This window comes from Arvicola amphibius, chromosome 17 (assembly GCF_903992535.2).
Source record: "Arvicola amphibius chromosome 17, mArvAmp1.2, whole genome shotgun sequence".
NCBI lineage: Eukaryota > Metazoa > Chordata > Mammalia > Rodentia > Cricetidae > Arvicola > Arvicola amphibius.
This window is the reverse complement of record NC_052063.2, coordinates 38185675-38204672: the sequence shown is the minus strand read 5'-3', so window position 1 is coordinate 38204672 and position 18998 is coordinate 38185675. Positions and strand designations below refer to the sequence as shown.

At 44.2% G+C, this 18998-nt stretch overlaps 2 protein-coding genes across 2 annotated transcripts in view; both read left to right on the top strand.

Moving 5' to 3' along the window:
- The window catches only part of C17H12orf56 (chromosome 17 C12orf56 homolog), a 61179-nt gene that overhangs the window by 26409 nt on the left and 15772 nt on the right, over positions 1 to 18998 (top strand). Inside the window, exons 5-8 of the mRNA XM_038315061.1 lie at positions 2109 to 2182; positions 5562 to 5706; positions 8748 to 8854; positions 9916 to 10005. Of these exons, the coding sequence (XP_038170989.1) occupies positions 2109 to 2182; positions 5562 to 5706; positions 8748 to 8854; positions 9916 to 10005 (416 nt within the window). The remainder of the gene's footprint in view (positions 1 to 2108; positions 2183 to 5561; positions 5707 to 8747; positions 8855 to 9915; positions 10006 to 18998) is intronic.
- Positions 16358 to 17869, top strand: LOC119803512 (hsc70-interacting protein-like). Its single transcript, XM_038314878.1, has one exon. It carries the CDS (start codon positions 16388 to 16390, stop codon positions 17468 to 17470), a length of 1083 nt encoding a protein of 360 aa, XP_038170806.1. The 5' UTR covers positions 16358 to 16387; the 3' UTR covers positions 17471 to 17869.

The window sequence follows — 18998 nt, the reverse complement described above, 5'->3', positions numbered from 1 at the left end:
AGACAGACCAGCCTTGAATTTGCAGCAATACTTCTTTCTGTCTTAGCCTTCCAAGTCCCGAGATTATAGGCACAAGACCACCAGACCAGCTAAAACGAGGCTACTGAAGCACCAAAAAAAAAAAAAAAAAAATCAGCTCTTTCTCCAGTGTCACACAGCAACTTTTTTGGTGGGTGTAGTGTGAAAGCTGCGGGCTGTGTCCCGCCACCCGGCTAGCTTTACCCAAAATAATTATACGGAAACTGTATTCTTTTAAAACACTGCCTGGCCCATTATCTGTAGCCTCTTATTGGTTAATTCTCACATCTTTCTTTAACCCATATTTAGTAATCTGGGTAGCACCACGAGGTGTGGCTTACCAGGAGAGATCTTAACCTGCATCCATCTCGGAGAGGAGAAGCATGGAGATTCACTATGGCGAATGCCTGAAGCGTCTCCCCCACTCTACTTCCTTGTTCCCACAATTCTGTTCTGTCTACTCCACCTACCTAATTTTCTGTCTCTTAAAGGGCCAAGGCAGTTTTCTTTATTAATTAACCAATGAAAGAAACATAGACAGATAACTCTCCTCCATCAGGTGGGGAACTTTTAGCCAGAACTTTCACTTTTGGTGATAAAACAGTGGCAGGCATGCGCTTGATGGCTGAGCCACATCCTGCTCTCAGCTAAGGAGCCTTAGCTACACTAGGATCGGTTTAGAAATGATTTACTAGTTCGTGGGGGATGTGTGCATTGAGTCCAAGCACTTAGGAGACACGGGCAGGCAGATCTCTGTGAACTTAGGGTCAATCTGGTCTACATAGCCTGCCCTAGGACAGCAGAGTTACATGGTAAGACCCCCCCATCTCCAAGAAACAAAGACACAGCAGCAGCAACGAAGATACTCACCCAAAATATATCTGAGGGGCTGGAGAGATGGCTCAGAGGTTAAGAGCACCGGCTGCTCTTCCAGAGGTCCTGAGTTCAATTCCCAGCAACCATACATAGTGGCTCACAACCATTTAGCACGGGATCTGATTCATGTTCATAAAATACATAAATAAATCTTTAAAAAAAATATATCTTGAGTTATCTTTGGTGATTACTAATTTCTTTTAATGTTGTTCCAACAAAATTTTAATAGATATGAAACACTATTTTGTATAGAAGAAATTAGTAAAAATTATAAATTTTAAAATATAAATTATAAGTGGCTTAGAAAACTGAAGTACAAAGGGCAACTCAGTTTTTTTTCCTAACAGTGCACAAGGATCAAAATATCTAAATTTCCTCTCTAAACATTTTTAAAAAGTTTTCTCCGAGCTAAAAATGCAAACAAAAATCTAAACAGAGGAAATTTGGTCTACTAAAAGAAAAATCTCATAAATTCTAATTTTAAAAATCAAAACTTAATTAACTTTTAAATTTTGCAATTTACATAAATATTTTCCTTTATTTATTTATGTCTGAGTGTCTGTTTGGGTACTCCATGTGTACAGGAATTCTAAGAGGTCAGGAAAGGGCTTTGGGGTCCCTAGAACTGGAATTACAGACAGCCATGCATTGATAGGGACTAAGCCTGAGCCGGCTGCAAGAATACTTGTGTTTGCAGGCATAAAACTTCTAATCGAACTTGGTAAGTCATTTATAAAATACAGAATTTGGCCAGGCCTGGTAGCATGCTCCTTTAACCCCAGCGTTTGGGAGGCTGAGGCAGGAAGATCTTTGAAGGTTTGCATTCAGCCTTGGTCTGCATAGTGAGTTCCAGGCTAGAGCTACAAAGCAAGATCCTGTCTCAAAGCAGCAGCAGTAACAGAAAAAAAAACAAAATTTGCATGTTCTCCTTGAGCAAAGGCCATGCCAGTCACTGCATTGCTCCAGTTTTAACACATGTGCAGCAGACTCGAACATGAATAAACCATTTCATAGTGAAAACTGTTATACTGAAATCTTTAGTAATCCTGAAAATGTTCCTTGAGCTGCTGTCAGATATCAGAATGGGTCACGTAAGTGACGCACATGGAATGCCATAGGCGGGATTGAGGAGTGGGTATATAACATCGATCAGAACTAGAGGTTATTTCTGGTAGACAAACATTCCGACAGTCCCTGCTCTCTTCCTCTTTCAGAGAGCTACTCTTTCACAAGATTCCCTACTTTCCAGTGAAGACAGTCTTGTCAGCGGGAATCCAAAGCCATACAGGTAAGGGGCAATGTGTGACAGACTCATGGGAGACTTTGCTCTGCTCGTCTCTTCTTCTAGCTCTATGCCATGCGTGTGTGTGCATATGTGTGTGTGTGAATTGTGTGTGTGTGCATGTGTATGTGTGTGAGTGCATGCATATGCATGCATGTGTGTGCATGCACATGTCTGTGCATGTGTGTGGTGTGTGTGCAACACTCATGTGTGTGGCAGTGTGTACACATGTGTATGTGTGAGTGTGTGCATGCATGCGTGTGTGTGTGCGTGTGCATTCTCGTGTGTGTGTGCACATGTGTGTGCACGTGTGTGTGCGTGAGTGCGTGTGTGGGCTCGTGCATGTGCGTGGTGTGTGTGCAAGCACTTCCGTGCAATGTGAGTGTGCTCGTACATGTGTGTATATGTGTGAGTGTGTGTGTGCGTGCGCACGTACGCACATGTGTGTGTTGTGTGTGGTTGACTGCCATATTTATACTCCTACCTCAACATCTGCCATAAATTTTAGGTCTGCAAACCTGTATTCATTGACACAAGTTGAGTCCCAGAGGACACAGGACTAGGGTGCCTGAAACACAGTGAGCAGATGTGTGATGGGCATCGTCGAAGGTGCCCCCCTCCCACGTGCAGAGATAAACACAGTGGACTTGAGGACACTGGGCACCAGCCCTTTTCTCTGTAAACAGCTAACAAGTGGTGGGAATGGAGCCTTTCTTGTACCACTTCTGGGTTACCAAGTGGCCCTAGCTAGTGATGGCAAATTATCTTTTACTGCAATCCAGCCAATGAATGCAGATTTAATAGAATTAGAAAATTACCATATTTTTTTGCAACTTTTGAAGAAAGAATAAATTTACTGCAATCCTCAGTGGATCAAAGCAGAGGAGGGTGTTGGGTCCTTGAGAAGTGGAGGCAGAGACAGTTGTGAACCAGCGTGTGGGTGCTGACTATTAACCCTGGGGCCTCTGGAAGACCAGCCAGTGCTCCTAACTACTGAGCCACCTCTCCACCCCCTGGCACTTTATTTAAATGGTAGTTGAGGCTCATTCTATAGTAAAATGTACTCTATATTTGTGGAAACTTTACTTATGTTGTTTCTGGAGTTCTCAAGAGAGTAAAAAGATTTTATAGTCTTTGAAATTGAAATACAGGAATCAGAAGTGAATGAATAGGGAAACAGGACCTCAAACTTATTCCAGTTTTATTTAGAGATAACCATGTATTAAACACCTGTATCAGAGAAGGTGGTCACTGAAGCGTCATAAGCCAGTGGTTATCATTCCATTGTACAGACTTGACAACTGAGGTCCAGAGAGGCCATCAACTTCCCTATAGTTGTTATCCGGCTTCATAACAGCGCCCATCTGGGATCTGGCCTCAGCCCTCATGCTCCCAGTCATTGGTTTCCTGCCTGGAGGATTGCTATTGCTGAAATTATACTGAGAATCTTTTCTCTAGCCTTCCCACTGGGAAGGACTCCATCTCTTCTTCCAGAAGTTGGGTTTAATAAGGAAGGCTCGTTGGTTGTCTTGAGGAGAGGATCAGATACTTTTTAAGGAAAGAGGCAGGGTCAACATTGCATACAGTAGTAGTGGGGTAAAGGGCTGTATCCAGGTTTCTGCAGGAGGTGATAAAGTTGTTTTTACCTGAAGTCAAGAGTATTGAGTCCACTAATCTGTAGGGAACATGAACTGTTCTTCATGACGATAGTTTACACATAGATATTCCAGGAAATTACCTGTGGAGCTTGGATAGGTTCTTCTCCTCTCTTCCTTCTATATTAAAGCTACGAGGTCTCCCAGCTCAGTCTGTGCAGGGCAGCAGGAGCTCCACCAATGAGGAACGGGTCTCTGAAAAGCCCCAGCCTGGAGCTTGCCACACAACCAGTGAGTGCCCCTTCTAGTGCAAATTGTGATATCTGAGCACAGTGCCACATGAGGTCCATTTTTAAAAGAATTGTGTGTGTGTGTGTTGTGTGTGTGTGTGTGTTGCATTCACTTGCCATGGCATGTGTGTGGAAGACAGACAATTTTTTGTTTGTTTGTTTGTTTGTTTTTCGAGACAGGGTTTCTCTGTGTAACATCCCTGGCTGTCCTGGCACTCACTCTGTAGTCCAGGCTGCCCTCAAACACAGAGATCCTCCTGCCTCTGCCTCTTGAGTGCTGGAGTTAAAGGCGTGCACCACCACGCCTGGCTCAGAAGACAACTCTCAAGAGTCAGTCCTCTCCTTCGCTCTGAGGCCTCAGGATTGAACACAGACTGCATTCATCCTCCTGTCTCCCCTAAAGACAACAATTTTTGTCCAGTTTTCCAAAATTCAGCTGAGGGGCACAAATAATTACGATAGGTAAAATGAGATTAATGTAATAAAGTATAGGAGGGGGCTGCAATGCGGGTGGTCTGGAGAGATGGATCAGGGATTAAAGGTCTAGACTGTTCTTGCAGCAGACGCCAGTTCAGTTCTGAGAACTCACATGGGGCTGTTCACAGTGGCCTGTCCCCTCCATCTCCAGGGGATCTGCTGCCTCTGACCTCCAGGGCACCTTCAGTCACGCTCACGCACGCGCGCACACGCACGCGTGCGGACACACACACACACACACTTAAAAACAATAAAAATAAATGGAACTTCAGTGGAGGAGAGGCTGCACTGGCCTGTTTAATCAAGTGGCAAAGCTGAGATTTTAAGCTGGACCTCAGCCATAGCTGTCTTCTCTAAGGAGAACTCATGGTCTTTCAGTGCCTGTTTCCTGAAGAGTGGAGACCTATGGGGTCAAGGATGGAGATGATTTCCGGTGGCCCCCATGCAGAGGGAGGGAACTTCGATCTCCGTGGTGGAAGAGCGGTTCTTACTGCACGTCCGCAAGCACTTCTTAGCTTGATGCTCTGCGCTTTCTGCCGAGCAGCAGCCTGTCTCAAACACAGACGTCTGTCAGAGTGTGTGTAGCCTGCACGCCGCATTTACAGCTGCAGGTCACTTGTGCCAAGCCGTCCTGGCTTTCCTGTCAAGTAATGATATGGAAATTTCTCTACAAATACACTTACTTAGCGAAGGAATTGATGGAAGGAAAAGATTAAACAAATAATTTTGCCCAGGGCTCCAAGACTGTGCTAATGATATAAATGAGCCCACCGAAGAGTTTGCCAGAGACAGCAAGAGCGTGCATGCCAACTGGTCAAGGGCAGGGTGAAAGTGAGTTACAGAGTGATAGGCATCATTTTGTGGGGGTGGGGTTTCCCTGCTTCTGAGTACTAAGTCTAGGAGTTCAAAGTTCGCCTCAAATTCCACCAGCCTCAAACTTCTATAGACTTGTCAATAACTGTGATATTTGGGAACTGCCATTTCTTACGCTTGACCTGAATCTTTGTGTGTGTGTTTCCGTAGATCTGAGGAGAAAATTAAGCACTTCAGTCAGCTGAAATCCGAGCTTTGTCTTCAAGACAACACTCTGAGGAAGATTCTGAGTTTAATCACGGAACTTAGAGTAGCAGCCCAGAGAAATTTCATCCTGAAAAGACTTTTCTGGAGAGTAAGTATCTTGTTCCTCCTCTTTAAGACTTGTTTTATCTGGTTATCAAATCTAAGCGCAAATCAAAGCAGAAATGCAAGTTGTATTCTGACGCTGTATTTTTAAAATGGCGGTTATATTTAATGTAGGCGTGTTTTAATACGTCAAATTTTGTGAGATAATTGATAATACGTATGCATATGGGGGAGAATGGAATGAAATGGAGCCACTGCACAGAGTAACCGAAGCAGGCTGCGTTGGTATTGTCCAAGGGGAGGTGGTAGAGGGAAAGCTTTGGCGTGTGTGATGGAGGAAGAGGAGAGTTTAACAAGTTTTCCTTTAGTAGGAATACATATTTTAAGAATGATTTTAAGTACAGGATGGGTATTTTTTTTTTCAAAAATGTGATCCCCAGTGAATCCCAGTAGCTTGATTCTCACATGGTAAAAGTTAAAACTGCTTCGTTCTCAGTTATGGTTGGAAGGTGTTAAGGCGCCACAGCGATAAACGGTGAGTGTGCCGAGAAGGCCACTGCCGTGCCCCTGGCCACACATGTCACCCCCGCCTTCTTAATGAACAGCTATGAATTACACAAACACTCAGCCGTCCAAGCAGCGAGCGTGACTTCACTGTGAGGTGCTGTGTATGCAGGGGAATAGCCGTCTTGGTTTTCCAGATGAGAGCAGACTGCTGTCTCGGTGTGGGCAGCTCTAAGGATGTCCCTGGGACATGGGTTAGCTGGGACAGCCTCAGGCAACTCAAGGTGGCCAGCTGCCCTAATGATTATGAAAGAACGGCTATAGGGAATAACAAGTCAGTTTACGGCAACAGGACAAGGGGATTGCGCTGCAGTCTAAAGTGGTCAAGAGTCATAGGTCCTATTAGGAACACGCCGTGCATACTTTGACTCTAGGACTTCACAGGGTTGTGGGAAAATACTGAGGTGGACACCAGGCACTGAAATAACCAAGGATGTTGATTATGAAAATGGAATTCATACAGAAAGGCTAAGGGAATTGGATTTTCTCCTACCCAAGGAAACCACAGACAACCCCACCTGTGTGCTGTCAATTTAATCTATCCTAATCGTATAGATTTGTTTGCTCAAAGACCTTCTGTAGACTTCCTTACAAAACTGAACACAAACACATGACTATAGCATCTAAAAGGGCCTTTGTTTTTAGCAGGGCAGGGTAATCAGCGGGAGCCATGATCTGGCTAGGGAAGGTGCTCAGGGAACTGATCCAGCCGTCGCTTCTCCTAAGAACGGTTAGCGCCCAAGCATGAGAGTCACCTCGAAAGAGGAGTGGGCACACTGATATGGAAGCACAGTGCCCTGTGAGATCACCCTTGAGCATCAAGTAATCACATAGCATCATGAGGTCCCGCTTGGCGAGGGTGCAGAAGCAGGTTCTCCGGGAACGACACAGATTGTCAAATGTAGAACCAGACGCTTGAAGAGGACTGGCCGGCAGAGCCCAGAGAAGCGTGCTAGGACAACCGGAACGCAGGATTTGAAGTGGGGTTTTAAGTAGAAGGACACGTACTGCCTGGCGTTGGATAGGAGAATGCCGTGTGGCTGTTGGCAGTGCTGGCCTGGCCTTTTAAACACCTCCAGTTTTAAAGCAGGCCTGATCAGTAGGTGGCGCTGTCGTGGAGCGGAAAGTTGGCAGAGAAAGGGTGAGGACCAGGCTGAGCTCATCCAAGCCAACCTTCATCTCTCCCACCTATTGTTTGTTTGTTTGTTTGTTTTGCTTTTGCTTTTTGTTTTTTTGAAACAGGGTTTCTCTGTGTAGCCTTGGAGCCTGTCCTGGAACTAGCTTTGTAGACCAGGCTGGCCTTGAACTCACAGAGATCCACCTGCCTCTGCCTCTGCCAAATGCTGGAATTAAAGGTGTGTGCCACCTGAGCTGGGTGTGATGACTTAAACAGCAGACAGTATTCTCCGGTCCCATCCTTTCCTCTGTTCTTTTTGAAGTACGTATCTTCCATTTTTTTCCCCTCAGTAAAGGCCAGTCTGTCCTCAAGGCTCTGCTCAATTGCCATGGTTCTCTTCCCCGTTTTCCCCAATGAGGAGCCAGGTACCTTGCTCCTTTTGATTTCTGGACCTAGTCTGTGCATATGACTCTTTGCTATTTGTAGTCTGTGGGGTTTAGTTCAGTAGACATCATCTGCACTTGGAGGTGGCCAAGGACAGAGGTAGTAGAATTATAACTTTAGTTCATTTAAATAGCCCTCATGGCCAGCGGCTACCTTAATGGGGATTGGCAATTTCCAGCATCACCCACAGCATTTTAATAACACAGCAAACATTTATTATATTCCTAATCAGTGTGAGACAAGGTCACAGGCGTTAGACATGGGAGTGGGGTTAAGACAGGGTTCTTACCCCAAGAATCAAGCATGGTAACACTAGCGTTTGGCTCAGGTGCCTACCACAGCATGCTTGGCCATTAGCTCTAACTTCTTATTGGCTAACTCTTACATGTTAGTTTAACCCATCTCTATTAATCTGTAAATGGCCACGTGGCAGTGGCTTACCGGGAAGATTCTAACCAGCGTCCTCTGAGGCAGAGGATCCATGGCTTCTCTTCTCTGCCCTTCTTCCCAGCATTCAGTTCTGTCTTCTCCACCCGTTTAAGTTCTGCCTTATCAGGCCCCAAGCAGTTTCTTTATTCATTAACCAATGAAAGCAACACATGACCAGAAGACTCTCCTACACCACCCCACTGCTTTTATTGGCTATTATCACACCATTATTACACGGCACATTTGGTCTAGTGTTGTTCGGCTCTGTTCATGGCCTTACAATGACCTCCCACTTACATCTGGATGACTGTCATCAATGCCTGGGCCAGGACGAACTGAAGTCCCCTAGCTCTTGATGTCCCACCTGGATGGCCCTGAACGAAGAAGTATGTTTTCTGTTTGAATTCCACTCGTGTTAAAGAAACTGTTGTAAGTCTCTTCCTGAGTCAAAGAGATGTTTTCGTTGTCCTTTTATGTGTGGATGGAGCTTTAACAACTGGTGTCTTCACTATTTCTTCCCCCCGCTCTTGCAGACCAGTGAGCTTTTCTACTTCCTAGTGAACAAACTTCATGAGTATTTGCCAGAGTCTCGGGATAAGACTGCACTTCAAAATAAAAGCCAAAGGGCCAGTGAGCTGGTGTAAGTACTAACTACACAATCGGGTATTAGCCCGCTAAGGCCGAGGTTCTCAACCTGTGGGTTGTGACTTCTTTGGGGCTGCATATAAGATATTTACACTGCGATTCATAACAGTAGCAAAATTATAGTTATGAGGTGGCAATGACATAGATTTTTGGTTGGGGGTCACCACAACATGAGGAGCTATATTAAAGGATTGCCACATGGAAGGTTGGGAACCAGCATTGTAAGGTGTTAAAGATAAATGAAGGTACTAGACAAAAGATATGCACTACTAATGATTAGTAGTGCTTCAACTTTTGCTTCACATAGATTTTTAAATTTCAAAAGTTTTTCTTTATTGTTATTTAATTTTTTTTGAATCAGGCCTTGCAATCTGAACCACCCTAGAACTTCCTACGTAGATGGGCTGGTCTCAAACCTCTGCTTCCCAAATGTTAGAACCCTAGATTATGTGCCGTGCCATGCTCTCACATGAATTTAAAAATTTTAGCACATACACAAGAAATTAGTAATAGTGACTGCCCCAAAATGGAGAAATAGCTACCTTGAGACGGGCATATTTACCTACTGAAAAATAAACATTAGGGGCTGGAGATGTGGCTCAGTGGCCAAGAGCACAGCCTGCTCGTACAGAGGCCCCGAGTTCAGTTCTCAGCTCCCGCATCTGGGAAAGCACCCCCCATAACTCCAGCTCCAGGGATCCGATGCTCCTGGCCTCTGCGGGCACCTGCACTCGTGTGCACAAGCCTACATTCAGGTATACAGATGCAAATACTTGAAAATAGATCACTGGGAAAAAGATGCATTCAAAAATGCTTAGGCCTGTGCCTTGATCCTGACGTGAAGCTCTTAGTCAGTAGACACATTTTGATCATCTCCTATGTAGCAGCCCCAGACTAGGTACGTAGCCAGTGCTGGCAATCAGACATGCAGAATTTGATGCTCTTTTGGCTAATGAATATCTGAAAGCAGTTCTCTCAAGGCTTACTGCTTTTGTGGGATTCTGATCTTGGGAAACCGTGCCATTTTCATTGCTTTTGTTTTCTCTTATTTCCTAGGGCATGTATTGAAATTATACGGACCCTAGGACTGATGTTCAGAGAAACAGAAATTGAATCATCACGATTGAGCACGCTGGCATCTAAGAAGTAAGGGTGTGTGTGTGTGTGTGTGTTGTTGTTGCTTTGTGTTTTAAGAAGACTTTGGGATGATGTAGTCTCTGCCATTGCTCTGATTGGCACATGAACTGGGAAGAGTGGGGCCTACAATGAATCGGACTAAAGTCTCAGGCCATAGCCAGCGTAAGTCAGAGCATCAGTCAGTGTTTATCTGGGGGTTAAGCAAAGTCACCTGAGTAAAGTGAACAATCACAGGGACAAGCTGCGCATGGCAAAAACATGTCTTTCCTCGGTGGCACATGAAGTGAACTCACTCCTCTCTGCTACTCCCTGGGAGGCACAAAAGCACGTTCCACCAACGTCTATGTTTTTGAAGAAACTGAGGTCACAAGACTCTTGTCTTCTTGGAGTTTTCTCTCAAGCACTCAGATTAAAAATTAATTACTTATTCATATTTTATGTACGAGTACTCTGCTTGTACACCTGCATGCCTGAAGAGTACATCAGATTCTATTACTGATGGTTGTGAGTCGCCATGTAGGTGCTGGGAATTGGACTCAGGACCTCTGGAAGAGCAGCCAGTGTTCTTAACCACTTAACCATCTCTCTAAACCACTCAGGACTCTATTCTTGATCCATACTCTCTAACTTTTCTGTTCAACCCCTTGTATTTCACGTCTGTCTCTCCATGTCCTTCTGAGCTATGTAGATTAACTTATGCCTGCTGAATTCTTTCTGTCCTTCTGCATCTGTAAGGGCACAGAGATAGTCTTATCTTACTACCTTTTGCTATAGCTCAGTAGACTTGAAGTAGACTAAATGAGCTATCATCATACAGCGAAGGCCTGAAAACAGAGTCTCCACTAGAATTCATCCACAGCAGAAAATTGTATTTGCTAAAGCAAGAGTTACTGAGGTCATATTTTTATTTATAGTTATGAGCTACATAACCATGGGAATATGTCTACTTACAGAAATTTAGATGGTACAGCCTACTAGATACCTAGGCTATCTGGTATAATATATAATATATATGTATATATAGCATATATGTGTTTGCACATAGTATAAAATATATAGGATGTATATATGTGTACATATATTCATACTATACTGCATATTGCCCTAAGGCCATCATAAATTAAACAAGTGATTCAGCCAAACTAAGAGAACATGATGCAAGTGAATTCTGCAAATAAATGCATGAGCTATATGAAGGCTATCACCAGCATCACTTTGTAAACCCTTCATTTCCATTTTATGTTGAGTGGCTTGCTTGCCTGCATAGATGTCAGCATCCATGTGTGCACAGTACTGGCAGAGGCCAGAAGAGGGTATCAGATCTCCTGGGACCAGAGTTACAGACAGTTGTAAGCAGCCACCCTGTGGATGCTGAGAATTGAACCTGCATCTCTCTGGAGGAGCAGCCGATACTTCTAAATGCTGAGGTCTCTCTCCTGCCCCAGCACACTCTTTTGTAGTACACATGTAGACACACACTCTAAAATAATGACTGAAGGCATAGCAGAGTAAATCCCTGAACCCGTAACACCACTGTTAGAAAAACCAAGCATTATGTACTAACATAATGTTGTGCTATATTTTTAGAAAACATGCAGCACAGCGTGTTTATCAATAGCCCTGCTGCCATGTGCACAATGCTGTGTAGGAAAGGCAGGGCTAGGATGGCTGTAGTTCTGCCACGCAATAGGAAGGTTTAAAAAAAATCTATATATGTATTATATATTGTTAATTATTATTATATAATATATTATTAATTGCATATAATTACTATATATGTAATTAGTTATATATATTCAAATATACATACATAAATATTGAGGTAGGGTTTCTCTGTATAGCCCTGGCTGTCTTGGAACTAGCTTTATAGGTCAGGCTGGCCTTGAACTCAGAGATCCATTTGCTTCTGCCTCCCAAGTTCTAGAATTAAAGGTGTGCATCACCACTGCCCAGTGATTAACTATTTTTTAAAAAAAATGTGTATGTGTGTGCACCTGATTGTGCATAAGTGAATCACAGGTGAGCAGCAGCCCTTTGAGGTCCTAAGAGGGCACTGGATCCCATGAAACTGGACTTCCAGGCAGCTATGAGCAGCATGTAGGTATTGGAAACTGAACAAGGGTCCTCTACCAGAGCAGTGAGCACCTTAGCTGCTAAGCTGCCTCTTAAGCCCCAGGAGTGGGAAGTTTCTGCATTATAATTTCATGAAGCCATCCATACCATACCATGCTGTCACTGATGACAGTAGCATTGCCGTATAGCACACGGCTGTATCTGTGACTTTCATGAATGACTTGTAAGTTTTACCAATGTGGAGGGGTGAAATGCTGAGGGAAGACACTTTCAGTGTGGCCTTACCGATAAGTGTCCCTTGACCCACTAAAACACTCCCCTCCGTGCGTATGCAAACAACCCTATTTAACTCAGTGAATATACACACATGCGCACACGCACAATGATGTGAAAGTAGAGAGGAATCTGTTGGGGCGAGGGTTTTAGCGTCGGAGGGGAATGAGTGAGGGGAGTCAAAGAAGGGACTGAGAGAGGGGAGTGGGGAGTGAAAATGGCTAAAACTCATTAAAACATTCATGAAACCATTAGAAGAATAAATAAGAAACATGTGCCCAAAAGTATGTAGAAACGTAAACCTTTCTAGTCTAGAGCGGGTAGTGAGACTTTCCTCAACAGGGTCTTCCAGGTCCCAGCTTCCTCCTCCTTTGTTATTCTGCCATGTTAAAAAGATTTTATTTATTTGCTCATACCGTATGCAGTGTGTTTTGGTCAGTCCCTCCCAATGCCTCTCATATACCCACCCCCATCTCCCTCATAACTTCCTGAGCTCTGTTATTTTAAACCACTGAGTCTGATTGGTGCTGTTGGTATGTATGTACAAGAGTATAGGGCATCCACTGGATCATGGGTCTATCATGGCCACATCCTGAAAGCTGAAACCTCTGTCCCCTATTCACCATCAGCTGCCAAGAATGCCTCACCTGGGCGGAGCTTGGCGAGCCCTCCTCCATCCTTGTTGGGTTTTGATTGGCTCGTTCTTATGCAGGTCCTTGGCAGCAGCCCCAGCTGCCCTGAGTTCGTGTGTGTAGTGGCCCTGCCATGTCCAGAAAAAAACAGCTTTGAAGCCTCTCTTCCCAGCGTTTGCCTCTTTCAATTATCCTCGAACCTTGGAAGGAACAGGCGTCATTGCGAATAGATGGCCCACTTAGGGCCGAGCACGCCACAGTCTCCTAACCTGCAGCTTGAGCAGTTGGGGGTCTCTGTGTTGGCTACCATCGCCTGTAAAAAGAAAACTTTTCTGATGAGAGAGGAACACTGATTTGGTGGCTCAGGGAAGTCAGATTCCAAGGAACTGGATGCCCATGGAGTGTGAAGGAGTGGGTTTGCTTGGCAGAGCCTACTGTGTGTTTTTCTGGTTTTTAAAAAGTTGATTTTATATCTGTGCCTATGTGTGAGTTTATATGTGCCATATGTGCAGTAGCCCACAGAGTATTTGTGCCAATGTGTGAGTTTATGTGTGCATATCTGCAGTAGCCCACAGAGTATCTGTGTCTATGTGTGAGTTTATGTGTGCATATGTGTAGTAACCCACAGAGTATCTGTGTCTGTGTGTGAATTTATGTGTGCATATGTGTAGTAGCCCACAGAGTATCTGTGTCTGTGTGTGAGTTTACGTGTGCATATGTGTAGTAGCCCACAGAGTATCTGTGCCTATGTGTGAGTTTATGTGTGCATATGTGTAGTAGCCCACAGAGTATTTGTGTCTGTGTGTGAGTTTATGTGTGCATATGTGTAGAAGCCCACAGAGTATCTGTGCCTATGTGTGAGTTTATGTGTGCAGTAGCCCACAGAGTATCTGTGTCTATGTGTGAGTTTATGTGTGCATATGTGTAGAAGCCCACAGAGCCAGAGAGAAGACATCTGGTCCCTGAGAACTGGAGTTCCAGGTGGTTATGATCTGACTGACGTGGGCTGGGAACCGAACCCAGGTCCTCTCCAAGAGCAGTAGGCTCTTCACTGCTGAGCTCTCTCTCCAGCCCCTGCCTGCCATCTTTCAAAGTGCCTTTGTCCTCATGATTGAGGCAGGATGACCTTCATGGGAAGCAGAAGGACTTGAAGGGCAAGAAAATGTTCTTAAGCAAGGCCTATAACACTCGTACTTACGTTCTATCGGTTTCTGCTTTTCTCTGTCCTAATTTTAAAAAAAGCCTTTAAGCCGGGCGGTGGTGGCGCACGCCTTTAATCCCAGCACTCGGGAGGCAGAGGCAGACGGATCTCTGTGAGTTCGAGGCCAGCCTGGTCTACAAGAGCTAGTTCCAGGACAGGCTCCAAAGCCACAGAGAAACTCTGTCTCAAAAAACAAAAAACAAACAAACAAACAAACAAACAAAAAAAGCCTTTAATTGTTCTACCTTGGTTTGACCCTATCAGCTTTAGCAAACCTTTTTCCCAGACATGACTAGTTCTTTTCCTAGCTAACCTTCAGAATATGTGTTCAATACCTACAGTAGAGTGTGGTGATAATATTAATTTTTAGGCACTTTTGATATGCATAGGATTACCTTGAGAACAAGGGTGTAATGTGATAGTATTAAATCCATTGCCACGTAACAAATTGCAGAAGCGTAGCGAGTTAAACAACCTTTAATTCTTCTGTCACATCTCTGTGGATCAGGACTCTGGGCAGTTAGTGGGGTCCTGGGCTCCTGAGTTCAAACATTTCCTTTGTCGTTTTGACCAGTCAACTCATGGAAGTGGTGGCTGAGAAGGCAGCCATAGTTGGCAGGCTCTGTCTGTGAATTCCGGGAAGGCCCACTTCTGCAGGCTTCTGCTGACTGGAGCATTCCCACCCGGGATCATTTCTGCTGGAGTGACTGAAACATCAACTAATGGTGGGTCTTAGTTTATATGTGAAGAGACCTTCCTATTTACAACTTAATATAGCACAGTCATGAGTGATCGCCACTTACAGTCACACGTCATGCCCACACATAGGAGAGGGGATCATGTAGGATCTATGCTCCTGTGGGACGGGAGTGTTGGAGACCATACTAGAATGCCACCTTCCACAATATCACAGACCATTTGACCTCCAATATCTGTATTCTAAAATAGAGCGTAATATATCTAAAATTCATATGTTATAAATAATAATAATAAAAAACACTCTGAATAATAAACCCATTCAATTGTTGGGATGGTTTTTAAGTCTGCTGTTCAATCCTAGGAGTCTATTCTGGAGGAAGCTACAGTTTGAGCAGAACGGTTGTCCCAGAGAGTTTTAAATTAAGTCAGTTGTTAGAAGGGGTGGATTTCAAATTCAATTCCATTTGAGGAAATAAAGAAAGAGTGTTCATTTTGCATTTCCTCTTTCTGTTTCCCAGAGTGGAAACTTCATTAGTTCAACAACCCACCTTGCTGCAGTCTTGAAATGAGCCATGTTCTTTTGTATTTGGGTATTATCGTAGTCGGATTTCTATATTATCGCAGCAAGTGACCTAGAACTTTAGAGTTCTTTCTCTTAGATTTGAAAAGAGACTGTTAGTGAAAATAAAGAGCTATAATTAAATAGAGCAGAGAACAGAGTGCCATTCCAAACGCCACATCTAGAGAAAGCTTTAAAAAGGATGTTCTGGGAGCTGAGGTGATGCTTCTTTGATAAGAGCGCTTGCTGGGACAGTGTGGGAACCTGGGTACAAATCCCCAGAACTGACATAAAAGGCCCAGCTGTGCTTCCCTGTCACCCCAGTGCAGGGCGGGGGATGGGGGGCGCGGAGAAGGGAAGGTTGCTGTGGCCTGCCTCCAAGTTCGTGAGAGACCATGTTTGAAGGAGTAAGAGAGAAGGTGACAGGCTATACAATAGCCGACTCCCTCCTCTGCCCACCACATGCAGGAGCACAGGAACACACCAGTGCATGTACAACACACACCAACACAAGCTCACAGAGGAGTAACAGACGTAAAAAAGGATCGTTCTTTTGATCGGGAAAGTCACAAAAGTGAGTTTATGATTTTCTCACGTGCCTATGCTGCTGTGACACCGTGTAGCTGAGGACAACTGTCAACTGGCCCTCCTGTCTTGATGCCCTCTAGGGCTCAGACTGTAGGCACTCCCTTAATGCCCAGTTTACTCAGTTCTGATGGTCACACCCAGGGCCTGTGATAAAAAGACACTCTGCCAATCGAATTACACTTCCTGCTCCAAGCCATTTTGAACAGCACAAATGAAACAGTAGATATTATGAATGATCTATACTACATCGTATATGTGTTTAGAAATATAGTGCACATTAAGAATGAGACTAGCGCCCCTTCCACTCGGTCACGTTGAGCCGCGCCCGGGCCTCCACAGCCGCCCCTCGCCTCCCGCCTCCCGACCATGGATCCCCGCAAAGTGAGCGAGCTTCGGGCCTTCGTGAAGATGTGTAAGCAGGACCCGAGCGTCCTGCACACCGAGGAAATGCGTTTCCTGAGGGAGTGGGTGGAGAGCATGGGAGGTAAAGTACCACCTGCTACTCACAAAGCTAAATCAGAAGAAAATGTCAAGGAAGAAAAAAGAGATAATAAGACAGAGGAAAACATAAAGACGGGGGAACCATCAAGTGAGGAGAGTGATCTGGAAATTGACAATGAAGGTGTAATTGAGCCAGACACTGATGCCCCTCAAGAGATGGGAGAGGAAAATGCAGAGATAACTGAGGAGATGATGGATCAAGCAAATGAAAAGAAGGGGGCTGCCATTGAAGCCCTAAATGATGGTGAGCTGCAGAAAGCAATTGACTTGTTCACTGATGCCATCAAGCTAAATCCTCGCTTGGCTATTCTGTATGCCAAGAGAGCCAGTGTGTTCGTCAAATTACAGAAGCCAAATGCTGCTATCCGAGATTGTGACAGAGCCATTGAAATAAACCCTGATTCAGCTCAGCCATACAAGTGGCGAGGGAAAGCACACAGACTCTTGGGTCACTGGGAAGAAGCAGCTCATGATCTAGCCCTTGCCTGTAAACTGGATTATGACGAGGATGCCAGTGTAATGCTGAAGGAGGTTCAACCTCGGGCTCAAAAAATTGCTGAGCATCGGAGAAAATATGAGCGAAAACGTGAGGAGCGAGAGATAAAAGAAAGAATAGAAAGGGCGAAGAAGGCTCGAGAAGAGCATGAAAGAGCCCAAAGGGAAGAAGAAGCCAGAAGACAGTCTGGGCCTCAGTATGGCTCTTTTCCAGGTGGTTTTCCTGGGGGAATGCCTGGAATGGGAGGGGGCATGCCTGGAATGGGAGCAATGCCTGGACTCAATGAAATCCTCAGTGACCCTGAGGTTCTTGCAGCCATGCAGGATCCAGACGTCATGGTGGCTTTCCAGGATGTGGCCCAGAACCCAGCAAATATGTCAAAATATCAGAACAACCCAAAGGTTATGAATCTCATCAGTAAATTGTCAGCCAAGTTTGGAGGTCAAGCGTAATATCAAACAGCCCTTGCTGAATGAAGAGCAGCTTAGCTCACTTACTGGATGTTGCAATAATACAAACCAGTGTACCTCTGACCTCATCAGGAGAGCTGGGGTGCTTCGAAGACTATCCCTACCCTTCTGCGTCAAATGCGGCTGAAGCATTTTACAGTGGTTTGCCATTAGAGTCTTCATTCAGATAATGTTTTCCTACTAGGAATTATAAACATTTTTCAACCTTAAACATATTTTTTAAAAATTTAGGGGGTATTAATTCCTCCACTTTTCTTTACTAATCTTTGGGTTTTTCCTTTGAATTACTGGGCAAGGAAGCTGAATATGGTCGACTTACTGCTCTCATGAATGGAAATAAAGATTTGTTAGTGGGAAGTAAATAAAACTCATTTAAGTTGATTGAGTTGAAAAAAAAAAAAGAATGAGACTAGCTTTTTCAGTTGAAAAACAGGAGAACTGTTTGTTTCTAGGATTTTGGTTGACTATGGGCTTCTGATCATCTTTTTTTATTGTTTTAATAAAAAAGCAGCCGGGTGGTGGTGGCGCACGCCTTTAATCCCAGCACTCGGGAGGCAGAGGCAGGCAGATCTCTGTGAGTTCGAGGCCAGCCTGGTCTACAAGAGCTAGTTCCAGGACAGGCTCTAAAAAAGCTGCAGAGAAACCCTGTCTTGAAAAACCAAAAAGAAAAAGAAAAAAAAAGAAAAAAGCAATATCTTTTTCTCTGTTCTGCTCATTTCCTTCCCCCTTCTACTCTCTCCCATGGTCCCCATGCTCCCCATTTACTCAGGAGATCTTGTCCTTTTCTACTTCACATGTAGATTAGATCCATATATGGCTCTCTTAGGGTCCTCATTGTTGTCTAGGTTCTCTGGGATTTTGAATTGCAGGCTGGTTTTTCTTTGCTTTATGTCTAAAAACCACTTATGAGTGAGTACATATGATAATTGTTTTTCTGGGTCTGGGTTACCTCACTCAGTATGATGTTTTCTAGATCCATTCATTTGCCTGCAAATTTCAAGATATCATTTTTTCTGCTGTGTAGTACTCCATTGTGTAAATGTACCATGTTTTCCTTATCCATTCTTCAGTCAAGGGGCACTTAGGTTGTTTCCAGGTTCTGGTTATGACAAACAATGTTGTCATGAACATAGTTGAACACATACCCTTGTAGTACAATTGAACATCCTTTGGATATTACCCAGTGGTATTACTGGGTCTTGGGGTAGGTTGTTTCCTAATTTTCTGAGAAATTGCCATATTGATTTTCAAAGCGACCGTACCAGTTTGTATTCCAGCCAACAATGGAGAAGTGTTCCCTTTACCCCACAACATGTCCAGCATAAGTTGTCATCAGTGTTTTTGATCTTGGCCATTTTTACAGGTGTAAGATAGAATTTCAGAGTTGTTTTGATTTGCATTTCTCTGATGACTAAGGATGTTGAGCATTTCTGTAAGTGTCTTTCAGTCATTTTAGATTCCTCTGTTGAGAGTTCTCTGTTTGGATCTGTACCCTATTTTTTATTGGATT

Bases quoted from the DNA above. Each gene is read 5' to 3' on its own strand.
- LOC119803512 (XM_038314878.1), top strand. From the start codon at position 16,388: ATGGATCCCCGCAAAGTGAGCGAGCTTCGGGCCTTCGTGAAGATGTGT.